The sequence below is a fragment of the Sturnira hondurensis genome, unplaced genomic scaffold (assembly GCF_014824575.4).
Source record: "Sturnira hondurensis isolate 20B ecotype Veracruz unplaced genomic scaffold, ASM1482457v3 Scaffold0007217, whole genome shotgun sequence".
NCBI classification, from domain to species: Eukaryota; Metazoa; Chordata; class Mammalia; order Chiroptera; family Phyllostomidae; genus Sturnira; species Sturnira hondurensis.
In genome coordinates this window covers 4,110,628-4,126,903 of record NW_028079848.1, presented here as the reverse complement: position 1 = coordinate 4,126,903, position 16,276 = coordinate 4,110,628, and the positions used below count along the sequence as shown (strand labels likewise).

General features: G+C 55.3%; 1 protein-coding gene across 6 annotated transcripts in view; it reads left to right on the top strand.

Annotated features, from left to right (window-relative positions):
- Nucleotides 1-10,834, top strand: part of SLC44A3 (solute carrier family 44 member 3) — a 47,957-nt gene extending 37,123 nt beyond the window's left edge. For 2 of the 6 annotated variants that reach the window (XM_037051375.1, XM_037051377.1), the window contains exons 13-15: nt 5,351-5,488; nt 7,447-7,683; nt 8,785-10,834. In XM_037051375.1, coding sequence (XP_036907270.1) covers nt 5,351-5,488; nt 7,447-7,683; nt 8,785-8,889 — 480 coding nt within the window. In that variant the 3' untranslated portion in view covers nt 8,890-10,834. Of the gene's footprint in view, nt 1-5,350; nt 5,489-7,446; nt 7,684-8,405; nt 8,743-8,784 lie in introns of those variants that run through there. The other 4 variants (XM_037051378.1, XM_037051373.1, XM_037051374.1 and 1 more) reach the window with 4 other exon arrangements.
- The last annotated feature ends 5,442 nt before the right edge of the window (nt 10,835-16,276 follow it).

The window sequence follows — 16,276 nt, the reverse complement described above, 5'->3', positions numbered from 1 at the left end:
GTCTGGCAGAGGCCTGCCTTCCTCTGCAGAGGGGGGCTCTGTTTACCTTCCGGAGGAGTCAGCAGAGCCCGCGGCTCACAGTTCCTCCACCCACAGAAGGCGCCCTTCAGTGCAGAGGGAGGCCGGACAGCTGGACGGCCACCGGGCCAAGAAAGACACGGGCCAGAGTGTGCCGTCTTCGGGCTGGACTTAGGAGCAAAACTGTTCTGTGTGTCCGAGCTTCGATGAACGCCCTTGGGCATCTCTCCACGTCCATTATAGCGTAGTCCAGCCATCCCATCCCTGAAAGGACTCCCGAACCTCTTATGCTTTTCTTCAGTAACTTGAATTTTCTCTGAAGTGGTAATAGTGATGGTGTCGCTGAGTTGTGGTGAGGAATGGGGGTGTCCCTTCTTTCCCCGGAGGTGCCGCGAGGGGACACTCGGTGGGGGCCACTGGCCAGTCTTTGGAGCCCAGCCTCCCGCTCAGCCCTCCTGGCTGCTTTTAATGACCCGTCTCCTGAGGGGGGCGCCTCTGGTTTTGAACCTTTGGAAAGAAAAGCAAAGTACAGACCCTGGTAAATGTCTTCTCACAGACGGGCCTGGGGGAGCCATGGGGCCAGCTCTGGTGGGCAATGCCCCGTGGGGTGTGGGGGGCGGCCACCTGCCCTCTGCGCCTCAGCGACCTCCTTGGCAGCTGAGGTCAGGGGGCGAATGGGCAGGGAGCCATTTCAGGGTTGAAGGAGCGAATGCCCTCGGGGATGTAGGAAGGGCGAACCGAACGCTGCGCACTGTAACTGACGACTATCAGTTACACACGGAAGCTGCACACCTCCTCCCGGGGCAAGATCTGGTCAATAGACCCCAGTCACCAATCAGGAAGGGACCGTAGGGTCTGAGTGTCTCTGGAAGGGGGTTGGAGGGACCCGAGTGCCCAAGACCCCCCTTGCTCCACCAGAGCTCATTTTTTCTGGCCCCGGCTTCTGGCTACTGATAGGCCAATGTGCTCAGGGCGTGGACGGTCACACAGCCACCCTGTGCGACTCAGGCAGGGCCAGTGTCCACTGTGGGGGCCTCAGTTGGCCCTGGGGATGAGCTCAGGAAGAGGCCAGGTTCTGGCAGCCCCACAGAGGACACGGATGAGGGAGGTCAGCCCTGAGCCGCACGGGCAGCGGGGAGAATTCCTGGACTGAACGGCACTCCAGCCTGGTGCTTCCTGTCCTGCCCCCCGAGGTCCGGCTCATGGCTCCTGAGACACGTCTCCACCGCACGTCTGTGCCAGCCCCAGTGTGACCTCCCTGCCTCCTGCTGCTGCCTCTGTCCCCGCCTCTGCCCTCCTGCCCCCCATTTCCTGTGCAGGATGGCAACCTCAGGGACCAGCTACATGTCACTTCAGAGAAGTGCTCCTTGGTACTGCCCCCCCCAATCCACCCTGCCTGCATGCTGGTCCCTGTTGCTGTCCCATTCCTGCTGACTCATGGGTCACTGTTGACATGTCCTGACAGCCCCACAGGGCCGCTCTCTCCGGCCTCTGGGACAGACCCCGGGACAGTCCGTGAGTCTGGGAACTGGGCACTGGGTACTAGGGGGGGTCTCGCCTCCTGGCCAGGAACAAGAAGGGGACACACAGGTGCTGCTGTGGTCAGGTTGGGAGTCCTTTCTTGTATCTGTCTTGTGTTTCCTGGTTTGGTTTCAGGACAGAAAACCTGCACGGCTGAGTTGTGTCCAGTCGTGAGGAAATGGCCCGTACGTAGCACGACCTCTTCTGTGCTGTGCTTAAAGGTCAGCTCTCAGCCCTGATGACCAGTGTGGCTCGTGGGTTGGGTGTCGTCCCTCAAACTGAAAGGTCGCAGGTTCGATCCCTCATCTGGGCACATGCCTGGGTTTCGAGTTTGGTCCCCACTCGGGGACACGTGAGAGGCAACCAGTGGATGCCCCTCTCTCACATCCAGGTTTCTCTCCCTTTCTTTCTCCTGTCCCCTGTCTCTAAAAGTAATAAGTAAAGTTAAATTTAAAACAGCTTAGCCCTCAGGATCTCCTGAGCCACTTTCACAAGCAGCTGCTCCTCCGTGTCCCCGACCCTTCCCGTGCCTGGGTCTGCAGGTGGCCTGGCACGTCCCCGAGAAGAGGTGTGAGCGAGCTGCCACCGGAGCTGCGGGGGTCTTGGGCCTGGGCCCTGCCTCCGTGTGGTCCCCCACACCCCACTATCCGTCCAGACAAGGGCTCTAGGTCTGTCTCCCGTCCCCGGGGCAGGACACGGGTGTGACTTCCCGTCAGAGCCGTTCGAACGTCCTTTTCCGTGGGCACCACACCCACGTTAATGGAAGATAAGTGGTTATGGGCCGGGACCTGGGGAGTCAGCACAGGCAGGGAAAGTGCCGTTTTGTCCCTTAATCCTTGTGGCCGGAGGGAAACCCATTTACTGCTGGGAGGAGTGGTGCTGAGTGGATCACTGGGCCCTGGTCTGGGAAAAGGACATCCCGGGAACTGGCACCCCCAGGGTGGGTCAGGAGGGCCCCTGAGAGCCTCAGTTTGGGGGCGGGGCTGGGGGCTGGTCACAAGAAAGAGGTCAGCAGGCGCTGGGGCCTGGGGTGGTCGGGAAAGCAAGCCCTGCTGGTCCTGGACCTGCCCCTCCCCTTCTGGGGCATGGGCANGGGGAAAGGACATCCTGGGAACTGGCACCCCCAGGGTGGGTCAGGAGGGCCCCTGAGAGCCTCAGTTTGGGGGCGGGGCTGGGGGCTGGTCACAAGAAAGAGGTCAGCAGGCGCTGGGGCCTGGGGTGGTCGGGAAAGCAAGCCCTGCTGGTCCTGGACCTGCCCCTCCCCTCTGGGGCGTGGGCAGAGCTGCCTCTGTTTCCCGGGTGTGGGCAAGGTCAGGTTTGGTGAGAGGGGGGAGGGGGAGGGGGGAGGGGGGATGGCCCACCCTGGATGACAAGCCTCCCAGGTCCTCGTACTGGGCTGGAGCCCCTGTGCGGGGGTGGGGGGGGTCCCCGAGCTGCAGCCGTTCTGCATAGGAGGCCGTGTCGAGAGGCTTGTGCCTCTGTCCCTCAGGGTGGCGTCTGAACCTGGACGGAGACTGTCCGGCTCCCCGGCCTGTGTCTGCCAGAACCGCCTCCCCTGTAAACAGCACCCCGTTCTAATGGAAATGAACAGGTAGTGTCCAGAAGGTTAGAAGGAAAAAGGAAAGAGGACTGGGGAAAGCTCTGATTCCTAGGGGGACCTGCAGAAATGCCCTTGACCTTGGTTTCTGGTTCTTCCCTGGCCCCTGTGTCCCCCATGTGCTCCCAGCTCTCAGGGCTCTGAGGACAAGGGACAGCTGAAGATGCTCTTAAGTGGTGAGCAAGTGAGCTCCCAGCTCCCCGCTCCAGACCCAAGTCCCCATGCTGGGGACAGCTTTCCACCAACAGCCAGTGGGGGTTTTAAAAGCAAGCTAAAAAGAAAACCCCTCATCTGAGGATATTTTTATTGATTTTAGAGAGACAGGAAGGGGGAGAGAGAGGAACATCGATTGGTTGCTTCCCATACACACCCCAACAGGAATGGGACCTGCATCCAACCTTTTGGTGTGCAGGACGACCCCCCAACCAGCTGAGCACCCAGCCAGGGCTGCAGGCCAGTGCGCACACAGTCTCTAAGTCAGAGCCCTGCGGCGCCTGCGGGGTCCCCCAGTCAGGCGGACATCTGACTGAGACCTCCTCCACTGAGGTGGGCAGGGCGCCCTGGGCACCCAGCCTTTTGTCTTTGGAAGCCAGACCCTCTCCGGCTGGCTCAGTGGAGAGGGGGCTTGGTGGAGAGGACAAGCTGATTCTCCCCTGAAGCCCTCCATGTCGGCCATTACTCGCTCTGACGGAGACCTGTGCCCTTCGGGCTGTCACTGTCATGGACTCCACACTGGTTTCCTCGAGAGGTTTTTGAGCGTCTGCATGAAAGGAAACCGTGAGGAGAAGCCTGTCCTCCTCCGTCCACACCAAAGGGAATGGCAGACCCCCCGCAGGTCAACGACATTGGTTTTTCCAAGAAAGCTCTTCAGGGGCATCTGGCCCTCGGCCCAGGATGGCTATAGACTCGGCCCAACACAGAATCGTAAATTGGCTTAAATCTCCAGGGGATTTTTGGTGATTACCTGTTGCAGCGTATTTAGGGTGGGGCCCAAGACACTCTTCTGCCTCCAGTGTGGCCCGGAGACGCCGAAGGCTGGGCTCCGCTGCAGCCTCTCTGAGCTTCGTCCTCGTGAACTGCAGTCCAGCAGGGTTTGTAAAGATTCTAAGGGAAGGAGAGGAGATGGATGTTTTTGAAATGATTATGCAGGCATAATGGGAAGGGGTTTCGGGAAAATGACCTGAAAAATCTTCTCGTGTGAACGTACACACACACACACACCCTCTTTGACTTAGGAATCCCATTTCTGGAAATGTATCTTCAAGAAATGATCCAAAATCAGGAAATTAAGATGTTCATTGCATAGTTTTATATAACAAAAATATATGGAGTAGTCTAAAATGCCCTAGCCCCCCACAGCCCTGATAGAATGTATATTTATTAAAGATTAAAACAGTCAAAACCGTGGATTCATATGAAAATGCTGCTTCTCTAAAGGACACGAGGCAGCTCTGCGGTGACATTGCACGTTGGCGTTGCGTCATGTTCGTTCCGAGGGTCCCTGGGTGGTTGGCCCTCTTCCCCAGGTCTCTTGAGTCACGGGGGCGCTTTTCCCGTGGACACTCCGTTGTCTTCAGGGCTGGTGGTCCGTAGGGCTCCACCCCTCCTGGCCTCGGGAGGGTGCTCAGCTCTCTTCGCCTCTGTAGACCGTGGGGAGTGCCGTGGCCCCGGGCAGCTGGAGCACCTTCCCCCGCTGTCCTGGGCTGGCCGCTGGGTGTGAATCCAGTGTCCCTTCTGTGTTTGTGCCGGGGGCCCAGGCCCCTCCAAGGTGCCATGGGAGCCTTTGGGCTCCCGCGCTCACCCACCGCCAGAGTCTGCTTTGTTCCCGGCTTGGGAACTTCCTGTCCTGCCCTCAGACCCTGCTGTGCTTTGAAAAATGACTTATTCAAGAAAGAAAGGGGGGGGGGCAGAGAAAGAAAGGAAGAGAGAGGGAGGGAGGGAAGAAGGAAGGAAGGAAGACTTATTCTTTACCTGTTTACCCCTCTTTTCCATGTGTTTGTGGTGGGATACTTGCTCCTCCAAACTGGCCCTGAGGACCTGCTTACCTTTTCCGAGTGCTGCGGTTCTACGAGAATAGTGTCAGGCTTTAAAATGAGATGGCCTGTGGGTTCCTAGCGGGCACTTTTCTTTTGCAAAGATTCCGTATTGACATCACCTTGTCCTGAAAACAGTAACCGCGAGGATCCGCCGTCTCACCGTGGCCTTCTGTTTCAGCACGCCTACACCGCCGCCGCCATCAACGGGACAGACTTCTGTACGTCCGCCAAAGACGCGTGCAGGCTCTTATCCCAGAAGTCACGTCATTTCACATCTGTTAACTGCTTTGGAGACTTCATCATTTTTCTAGGAAAGGTGAGGTATCTGTACTAAAATAAATAGAGGCAGTGGGGATCCAAAAATTAAGTCATACCACAGGGCTTGGACCTGGGATGGATGTTCCTCGCGCACTGGCTCTCGGCCAGACGCTCTGCTTCCTCATGTGTGTGTCCTCAGCCCCCGGAGGTGACCCGGTGGGTAACTTGTCTGGGACCCCACGGGCGCTGGAGCCACGCTTTGAGGCCCGTTCTCCGACCCATTCTTGCCATCCTTCCGAGCCCCATGTGTTCATTTCTCTGATGCAAATGCCACCAGCCTCAGAAAACAGGCCCTTTTTGGGGGGTAAGTGCCGTGAAATAGGCGGAACAGTATGGGAAACAGGGCTGTCTGCTGGGCAGAGGCATTCGGTCCCTACGCACACAGAATCCCTGGTACTCCCATCGGGGCCAGGGTCACCTTTCTGCTGTCTCTGAGGTGTTCTCTTCAAGGGACCGCTGTGACCCTGTGGGGGGAGGAGCTGGCGGGTGAGGGGCCAGCCCCGAGGCTGGGCTGGCGGACACAGTGGCCTCCCGTCTGTAAATTCATCCGACTGGTGCCCTTGTGTTGCGGGGGAGGGGCTGGAATGCCAGTGACACGGGTGCTCCGGCCCCACCTCACGGCTCCATGGGGAAGGTGCTTTATGCTGTGCCCCCCTGGGCCACTTTCCACGGGACCGTCGCCCACTGGGCCTCATTCTGCGCCCCTCGGCTGGCCTGGTCCCAGTTCCACGTGACTCCCCTTCCGATTCTTGGCCACAGACGGCCGCCCTTGCCGCCCATCCTCGCTCTTCCAGGCCAGGCGTCCTCGCGTCTTCCAGCCTTCCTGCTCCAGGACTCGCCTGCAGGGCCCCGAGTGGGCACGATCTTGCTCTCCAGTTGTGGCCTGGCCAGCACCGCCCATGGGGACGCTTGGCTCCCGACTTAGCATGCCGGGCTTCTGTGGCATTTGGCTGTCCCCGCACATTGCTGTCATAGCGAGCTGTCGTCAGCCACCAGCCCCAGTGCGCTCGGGGCTGACAGGTGTGCGCACATGTTTCCAGGCTCAGCGGGGCCCTGGAGAGCGCCCCTCCGGCCGCAGCTCCGGGAGCACGAGCTGGTTGATTCTCTCAGAACAGCCTTGAGTACGTCGTAGTTAAGTAGGTAACACTGTTCGCATGATCTTGGTAGGGTTACGGGTGACATGTTTTCTAATCCCTACTTCCAAACATTTTTTTGGAAGGAGGTTTCGTCTTTATGACAGACTTATGTTTTATTTTACTTCTGGGAAGCAATCCATTTTTTTCTGATATTTCCCACAACAAACACAGAATTGCTAAGATTTTCTAACGAGTGTGTAAAGACCAGGGAGTGTGAGTTTTTCGAATCAGATAGCATTCAGGGGGTCACATCATTTGGGGGCTCTCTGAGGGCAGAGCAGACTGCAGGCGGGCTGCGTTCTGTCTGTCCAAGGACTAGGTTCCCCCAGCCTGCCTGGGTGCCGTTCCCGAATATGGAGTAATTGCCTGTCCCCAGAGCCCGGAGCCATCCCATAATGCCCCACACCGCCCTGGAAAGCACCCTGCTCTGTCCTCAGGGCACAGACAATCGCACAGCCAACCACAGTATGTTCCCCCAGTGGGTCTTGCACTGCCGTTTAACGGCGTTCACACAAGAGTTGTTGAGCGAAGACTCTTACTGCGGAGTAGAAGGAAAGCACAGCGGCTCTGTGAGATATGCACGACCCTCAGTGCCAGGCAGCTCGAGCTCCCAGACCCTCCCGTCCTGTGAGGTAGCCAGGTCTCCCCCGCTGTCACTGCTTTGTTGTCCCCCATTTTCTGGCGAGCGTCCCCGACACCGGGCGTCCACACACTGCCACCCACGGGTGCTGCGGGTGACACGGTGGTTCCCCGAGGACAGCCTGTTCTACGTGACTCTGGCCAGTCGGTGAAGGCGCGCTGTGCACTCTCGTCGTCTCAGGTGCTGGTGGCGTGCTTCACCGTCTTCGGGGGGCTGATGGCCTTTAACTACCACCGGGCGCTGCAGGTGTGGGCGGTGCCCCTGCTCCTGGTCGCCTTCTTCGCCTCCCTCGTGGCGCACAGCGTTTTGTCTGTGTTTGCGGCTGTGCTGGATGCACTTTTCCTGTGTTTGGCCGTCGACCTGGAAACAAATGATGGCTCCGCCGAAAAGCCCTACTTCATGGACCGAGAGCTTTTGGTAAGTGCATGGCCCCGTCCCGGGCGGTCTGCATGCTCACGGTTGTCCACGACTTGGGACCTTGGCCAGGGAGCGCGCCTTAGGAGGGCCCATGGAGCCTCCCTCTGCAGCCGTCCTCGCCCCACCGGGCCTGCAGGGCCCAAGAGTGAGGCGTGGGCCCTGTTCTCCGAGGCTGAGCTGCCTGCCTTGTTGGCACCTCCCTGGAGCGAGGTGGGGCGGAACCGATAGCACCACCCAGGGGAGCCGGCTATCAGAGCAGCCCCAGTCCGCCAGTGCTCCGGGGTCCGTCTGGCCCCTCCAGTGCCCCGGGGGTGGAACAGTGGCCCTTTTCCCAAAGCTGCTCTGCAGCCCATGCGTGTGGCTTTCCCGCCGTCTGTCGGGGGCCCACGGTGTGGGGGGGCTCTCCCTGTCTGTGCCTGGGCGGACAGGCCTGCCGTCCGGGGCCCTTTGCCAGCCGGGCACACCCCCACGAGAAGGGCACACCCCCACGAGAAGGGCACACCCCCACGAGAAGGCCGCACCCCGAGCGCAGCCCACGCTGGCCCTCTCTGCAAATAGCAGGCAGCTGTCCCCAGCAGCTCATGCAACCCAGCTGTCACTTGCCTGATCCTGTGCAGACAGGGACATTTGAACAGCTGGTGAAGTACGTCTCTCGTCTCTTCCCGTCGCCTGGAGCAAGGGACGTTCTGACACTTCTCTCATTCTCTTGCTGTAAAACTTAGGCATCGCAGCAGCCCCTTGGCTTCTCAAAGGAGCGCGCAGGGCACTCTGCCGCCCAGCTGGGCGCTGAAGTTCAACGGCACCTCTGTGGTTTTGTAGCAGCCTGTCCTCCCCTCCTCCATGGACAACCCGAGGCTATGACAGCCCTCGGGCTTATTCGTACACAGTGACGAGGAGCGGGCCTGGCCTTTTTTTTTTTCTGACTTGCACTTTTTCAAAATCCGCTTGGGAATCTATCCCCACCACACACACACACACACTGTAATTCCACAGGGGCACTTTTTTAAGGATCGAATTCCCCAACATGATACGGTGGCCAGGTAAATGGTTGCCAACGGGGTAGGCCATAACCCTGGGCTAACTTGTTCTCTTGTTTCTCAGAGTTTTGTGAAAAGGCTCAGCAAATTAAATGACACGAGGTCACAGAGCGACAGGAGTTCTGCGAGGAACGAAGAGGGAACAGAGCTGCGGCCCATCGGGAGATAGGCGTCCCGCCGGTGTCCGCACCTGGGAGGCTTTCCTCCGGGGACGAGCCGTTCACGGAATAAAGCCAGGGGCCCGCAGGCCCGTTCTTCGCTGTTTGGCCGCCTTCCAACGCTGCAACCGGAACAGTTCACCACCTCCTCTGTGCTCACCGGGACGGAAAAACCTTTTAAAAGCATGTTTACATGCGTTGGTGAAAAAGCACACCATTCACACACACTCACTCCAGGGCACACCCCTCCCTCGCCATCAGCGAGCAGCCTCAGCAGAGATCTTTGGAATGCGTTTGTCCCCCTGTCCGTGCCCCCCACCCCCCCACCCACCCCCCCCCCCCGCCACACACAGCAGGGCTTCCCAGTCCCTGTCAGCCTGGAAGTGGGTGCCATGTGCTGTAACTCTGCAGGGTACACCTCTTAGATTTTGTGACCGTCACAACCAGATGCAGGCGCCCTTCACCAGATGTAGGTGAGCTGGTTAAAAGTGCCAGACTCCTTCGTCCACGTTGGCAGATATAACTCTCCACCCGGAGAAGTGCTTTCCACCACAGCCCCCTCTGGAAACCGCCGGTCCCGGTCCCAAGATGAAATGCTGCTCCCAGGGCAGGTGTTTGGGGTGGGGGCGGCTTCTCCTCTTTAAAGTTTTAAATCAGAACCCAGCATGTGTTGACTGGCAGCCCCGTTCCAGTGCGGTGAGAAGGCAAACAGTTCCCCGCTGTCCTAAGGGAGGACTGGCCCGGGCCGGCTGCCTGGGCCTCCTGGAAAGGTGGGCAGGGAGCAGCCGGGGCCCAGGTCTGCCCGGACGGAACCATAAACGGCCCCTTTGGTCCTAAACAGCAGCACCAGAGGGGTCCCCAGAGCAGTTCCTGGAAACGATCCCTGTGGCCTGATGAGCAACAGACAGGGCTTTTGTGGGGACACGGCGCCCCCACATCCTCGTTAGCTGCCTCNGCGAGCAGCCTCAGCAGAGATCTTTGGAATGCGTTTGTCCCCCTGTCCGTGCCCCCCACCCCCTCCCCCCACACACAGCAGGGCTTCCCAGTCCCTGTCAGCCTGGAAGTCGGTGCCATGTGCTGTAACTCTGCAGGGTACACCTCTTAGATTTTGTGACCGTCACAACCAGATGCAGGCGCCCTTTGCCAGATGTAGGTGAGCTGGTTAAAAGTGCCAGACTCCATTGTCCACATCGGAGGATATAACTCGCCACCCGGAGAAGTGCTTTCCACCACAGCCCCCTCTGGAACCTCCGGTCCCGGTCCCAAGATGAAATGCTGCTCCCAGGGCAGGTGTTTGGGGTGGGGCAGCTTCTCCTCTTTAAAGTTTTAAATCAGAACCCAGCATGTGTTGACTGGCAGCCCCGTTCCAGTGCGGTGAGAAGGCGAACAGTTCCCCGCTGTCCTAAGGGAGGACTGGCCTGGGCCGGCTGCCTGGGCCTCCTGGAAAGGTGGGCAGGGAGCAGCCGGGGCCCAGGTCCGCCCGGACGGAACCATAAACGGCCCCTTTGGTCCTAAACAGCAGCACCAGAGGGGTCCCCAGAGCAGTTCCTGGAAACGATCCCTGTGGCCTGATGAGCAACAGACAGGGCTTTTGTGGGGACACGGCACCCCCACATCCTCGTTAGCTGCCTCAGTGAACACGAGCAGGCGAGGTTCGCCGCCAGCCCCCACAGAGCTGGTCCTATCAGATGGAGTCACTGGCCCGAGAAATGTCCCCACGCAGGAGCTGCCGGTTCTCCCTCCAGAACGGACTTCCTTGTCCTTGTAAGTCACTCCTGGACCTTCTCTGTGTCACGACTGAGGTTGGGGTCTGCTGGTGGTTCACGTCACACCCCCTGTTGTCAAGCACCGTGTTCTGCTCCTGATGCAGTTATTTCTCTTACGAAAAGTGGGTGTTCACTAGAAATTAGAAATGAATCGATCATTTTCAGGTAAAGGCGTCATAAGTGATCTTAACATTGTATTCACCTAGTCCTCTTGTGTGCTATATTTCTATGCAATGCCTTCTTTTAAAAATGGTATTTTTCCGTTAGAGTTGACATACAACATTGTGTAGTTCCAGGTGTGCACTGCAGGTTGGACCTGTGTGGGCCTCGTGACGTGGTTACCGGGGTGAGTCCGGTGCCCGCCTGTGTGGCACACAGTTTGACAGCGTCACTCCCTGGACTCTCTCCACGGGATCCCCGTCCCCGTGATGGTTTTGTGACTGTTGTACGACAGGCGGTTGGCACTTCTGAACCCTTCCCCTTTCCGTCCATCCCCCAAACTCCTCCCGTCTGGCAGCTCTCAGTTTGTCCTCTGTATCTCTGAGTTGGTTTCTGTTTTGTTCGTTTACTCTGAGTTTTTATATTCCACATAGAAGTGAAATCATATGCTATTTGTCCGTCCCTGTCTGACTTATTTCGCTTCGCGTAACACCCTCCAGGTTCACCCAGGCCATTGCACACGGCGAGATTCCCTTCCTTTTTCAGGCATCATTCCCCTGTGCAAACGTACCACGGCCTTGTCCTCCGCTCACCCGTGGATGGACACCCTCACCAGGCTACTGTGAGTGACACCGCAGGTGCCACAGGGGACATACTCCTTTGCATTGGCGTTTTGGATTTCTTCAGATAAATACTCAGAAGTGGAATTGCTGGGTCATATGGTAGTTCTATGGTTGAAGTTCTGAGATAACTCCGTTCTGTTTTCCACAGTGGCGGCACCAGCCTGCATTCCCACCCCCGGTGCACGAGGGCTCCCTTTCTCTGCTTCCTTGCCACACCCACTGGACAGGCGTGAGGTGGAAGCTCACGGGGTTTTAATTTGCATCTCTGACCATGAGTGATGTTGAGCGTCTTTTCATGTGTCTTGGCCAGCTGCATGTCTGTCCTCTTGGAGAAGCGTCTGTTCAGGTCCCCTGCCCATTTTTGAATGGGATGTTTGGTGTTTGTTTTTCCTGATGCCGAGCACGTGCGTTCTTTACAAATGTTGGCTGTATTGTAGGCAAACATCTCCTCCCATTCAGCAGGCTGCCTTTTTGTTTTGTTGATGGTTTTCTTTGCGATGCAAACACTCTTTAATTTGGTGTAGTCCCCTTGGTGTACCTTTGATGGGTTGTCTTTGCCAAACGAGACAGAAAAAACAACTACTAGACCAATGTCAAACTGCTTATTGCCTGTTTCCTTCTAGGAGTTTTGTTTAAACCTTTCATCCACTTTGAGTCTATTCTTGTATGTGGTATAAGAAAGTGGTGTGGCTTCCGTGTTTTGTGCGGGTCTGTCCAGTTTTCCCAACACCATTTATTGAAGAGGCCCCCTGTACCCCCTCGTATCTGCTGCCTGCTTTGTCATACATGAATTGGCCACACATACGTGGGTTTACTTCTGGGCCCCCGGCTCTGTTCCTTTGATCTATGTGTGTGTTTCTATGCCGGCACCAGGCTGTTTTGACTGCCAGAGCCTTGAAGTCCAGTTTGAGGTCAGATAATGTGATGCTCACAGCTTATTTCTTCTTTCTCAATATTGCTGTGACTATTCAGGCTCTCGCATAGTTCCATGTAAGTTTTAGGATCATTCGTTCTGGTTTTGTGACAAAACATTGTTGTCATTTGATGGGATTACAGTGAATCTGCAGGTCGCTTTGGGTGACACACATGTTCTTAACAGTGTCCATTTTTCTAATCCATGGGCACGGTGTATGCTTTTCATCTGTGTCTTCAATTAAATTCAGTAAGGCCTTTTCTGAATATAGATCTTTTATCTCCATGGTTAAATTTATTTCTAGGTATTTTATCCTTTTGGATGCAGTGGTAAATGGGAGTGTTTTCTTAATTTCTCTTTTGCATAATTTGTTATTGGTATCTAAAAATGCAACCTATTTCCGAACATTCCTTCTGTCTCCTGCTGAATTCAGTGAAAAGCTTTTGGGTAGAATCCTTAGGGCTCTTTCTTGTACTATCATGTCGTCCGAAAATAACGACAGTTTTACTTCTTCCTTTCCAACTTGGGCGACTGATTTCTTTTTCTCGTCTGATTGCTGTGTCTAGGACTGTTGATACTGTATTGATAAAAGCGGTGAAAGTGGACACCCCTGTCTTGTTCCTGGTCCACAGGGAGAGGCGTTTAGTGTTTCCCCACGGAGCGTGATGTCATCTGTGCGTTCGTCATCAACGGCCTTTATTATGTTGGGACGTGTTCCCTCTGTCCCCACTTTGCTGAGAGCTTTTATCATAACGGGTGTTGGATTTTGTCAAATGCTCTTTCGGCATCTATTGATACGATCGTATAATTTTTACCCTTCACTTTATTTATGTGGAGTATCACATTTATGGATTTGTGAATATTCAGCTGACAGTCTTTTGGGAGCTCCTCTTGTAGGTAACTCCCAAACCAACCTGAAACCCCAAAGTAAATCCCTCTTGATCGCGGCGTATAATCCTTTTGACATATTGCTGAATTTGGTTTGCTAATATTTTGTTGACAATTTTTAAATATCTATGTTCTTCGGGGATATTGGCCTACAATTTCCTATTTTGTAGTGTCTTTGTCTGGTTTTGGAATCAGGATAGTGGTAGCCTGATACAATGAGTTTGTGAACTTCTCCTCCTTTTCAGTGTTTTTGAATAGTTCGAGGATATTCACTGAATATTTGGTAAAATTCATCTCTGAAGACATCTGGCTTGGGGGAAGTTTTTGATTACTGATTTGACTTCATTACTATTTGTAATTTGATTCCATTTTGTTTCTTCTTGATTCAGTCTTGGAAGATTGTATGTTCCTAAGAATTTACCCATTTGTTCCTGGTTGTCCAATTGGTTGGCATATAGTTGTTTGTAGTATTTTCTTATAATCTTTTGTATTTCTGTGGTGTTGGTTGTCTGATTTTGTTTATTTGGGTCCTATTTTTTTCTTCATGTGTCTGGCTAAAGGCTTATCAATTTTGCTCATATTTTCATGGGACCAGCTCTTGGTTGTATTCATCTTTTTAATTTTGTATTTATTGTGCTTATACATGATCTTCCTACTTTTGTCTTTTAACCTTCTTACTAGTGTTCATTGATTGATAGACTACTTTTATTACTGTTTAGTTGAGTTTCTTTCCTTATATTTTCGTATTCATATTTTTAAAATCTTTTCCACTTAAGGAAGTCCCTTTAACATTTCTAGTAATGCTGCTGGTTAGTGGCAATGAATTCCTTTAGCTTTTGATTGTCTAGGACACTCTCTTACTTGATTCTTAATTATGACCTTGCTGGGTAATCTTGGTCCTAGGCTTTCCTTTTTATCCCTTTGACTATTTCATGCCAATCTCTTCTTGCCAGCAAAGTTTCTGTTGAGAAATCGGCTGACAGTCTTTTGGGAACTCCCTTGTAGGTAACTAACTGCTTTTCTCTGGCTACTTTTAAGATTCTCCCTTTGTCTTTAACCTCCGGCATTTTAATTATGCTGTGTCTTGGTATGGGCCTCCTGGGGTTCTTGTTTAGGACTCTTTGTGCTTCCTGGACTTGTGTGTCTATTTCCGTCTCCAGGTCATGGAGGTTTCCGGTCACTATTTCTTCAAACAGGGTTTTGATCCCTTTATCTGTCGTTCTTCTCCCTCTGGGGCCCCCGTGATATAAATGTTGTTATGCTTGGTGTTTTCCCAAAGGTCCCTTCAACTGTCATCTTTTTTCAAGGTTTTTTTCCTTTTGCTGTTTCTGGTTGGGTGTTTTCCACTGCCCTGCCCTCGAGATCACTGATTGGATCCTCTGCTTCATCCAATCTGCTGTTGATTCCCTCTGGTGTATTTCCCATCTCAGTTATTGCATTCTTCAGCTCTGATTGGTTCTTTTTAATATTCCCTACCTCTTTGCTGATGTTCAGAACTCGTCTGTTCTTCTCCCGTGTTCACTGAGCATCTTTACAACCAGGGTTCGGAACTCTGCACCTGGTGGATCGCTTGTCTCCGCTTGTAGTTCTTTTCCTGGCATTTGGCCCTGTTGTTTCCTTCTGGGACATGTCTTAAATCTCACGTCGCCAGCCTCCCTGGGTTTGTTTCTGTGTGTCCTTGGGAGCTGCTGCATCTCCCAGTCGTGAAAGAGTGGTCTGATGGAGGTGTCCTGTGGGCCCAGAGGAGCAGGCCCCCCACACACCTGGAGAGCCTGGCTCTCCAGGTGTCCCTTGGGTAGGTTGCCTGTGCCCTCCCACCCTAGTCGGGCTTTGATCGCTGCTGGCACATTGGTGGCTGGGCTGACCCTGGGGCTGACTGGCTGTGACAGCTGGGCCACCAGTACAGCAGATGAGTGAGTCACTGTTTGGGGACTGACCCTGCAGAGTGGAAGTTACCTTAGAAGGGCTCTGGTGTCAGCCACGGCCATCTGTCAGGTGCATCCGTTGTGGAGCTGGGTGGGTGGCATCTGGCGCTGTCTGAGGCCAGCCACCAGGTGTGTTGGGTGTGGAGTCTTCGGAGGGGCTCTGGCGTGGGCTGAAGCCAGCTGCCTGTTGTACCGGGCTTGGGGCTGTCCGCTGGGAGCTACAGTGACCTGTGGTTGGTCACCACTGTGCTGGGCTTGGGGCTGCCGTCTGCACCGGGGCCGGCTGCTGTGTGTGTGGTGCTGGTGGTCCTTCCAGGACCAGCCGCACCAGCTGAGGCAAAGTGACTTGTGTGTGGCCTCTGGAAGAGGCTCGGGTGGGGCGCACGCGTGGGATAGGGTTCGGTCTCAGGGTCAGCAGGGCAGAGCAAGGTGGCAGCCAAGTTAATGGACAGCACAGATTTGGTGTCACCTGCACAGGGCCACCTGGATAGAGATCTCAGGCAAGGGCCAGTGGTGCCCACCAGCCCTTCTGTCCTCGGAGATGGTTCCCTTGGCCCCTGTCCCCCCAGCCCTCACCGCGAAATTAGCCCTGTTAGTTCTTCCCAGAAGTCACTGCCCGTGCTGGGCCTGAGTGAGTTTGTGCACCAGCCCTTCTCACTGGGACACAGCCCCTGCTGGGTCTCACAGCCAGATGCTGTGGGGACCCCTGTTCTCTGCATCCATGTCCCACTCTGGGGAACCAGGTGTGGGGCGGGGACTCCTTGCTCCTCAGGGCAGGGGAACCTCTGCGGCTGAGATATCCCTCCCAATTCTTCACTGCCACCCATGGGTCGGGGCCTGCCCGCTCCCTGCCTCCGCCCCTCCCATCAGTCCCTGTCCCATCCTCTCTCGCTCCTTGCTCATGGGACTTCTGTTGGGTCCGGTGGCTCTCGGGACGGCTGTTCTATCCCTGGCTGAACTTTTGATGTGGTTGTGGGAGGTGGCAGGCCCAGGGCGTTTCTTACTGACATTCATTCACCCCAGAACATGAATGCGGCGTCCCACCCGCATCTCCACGAGTGTTTCTGAAAGGCGACTTGGAGACTGTTGGAAGCTGCATGGGAGGCGCATGTTGGGCAGCCGCG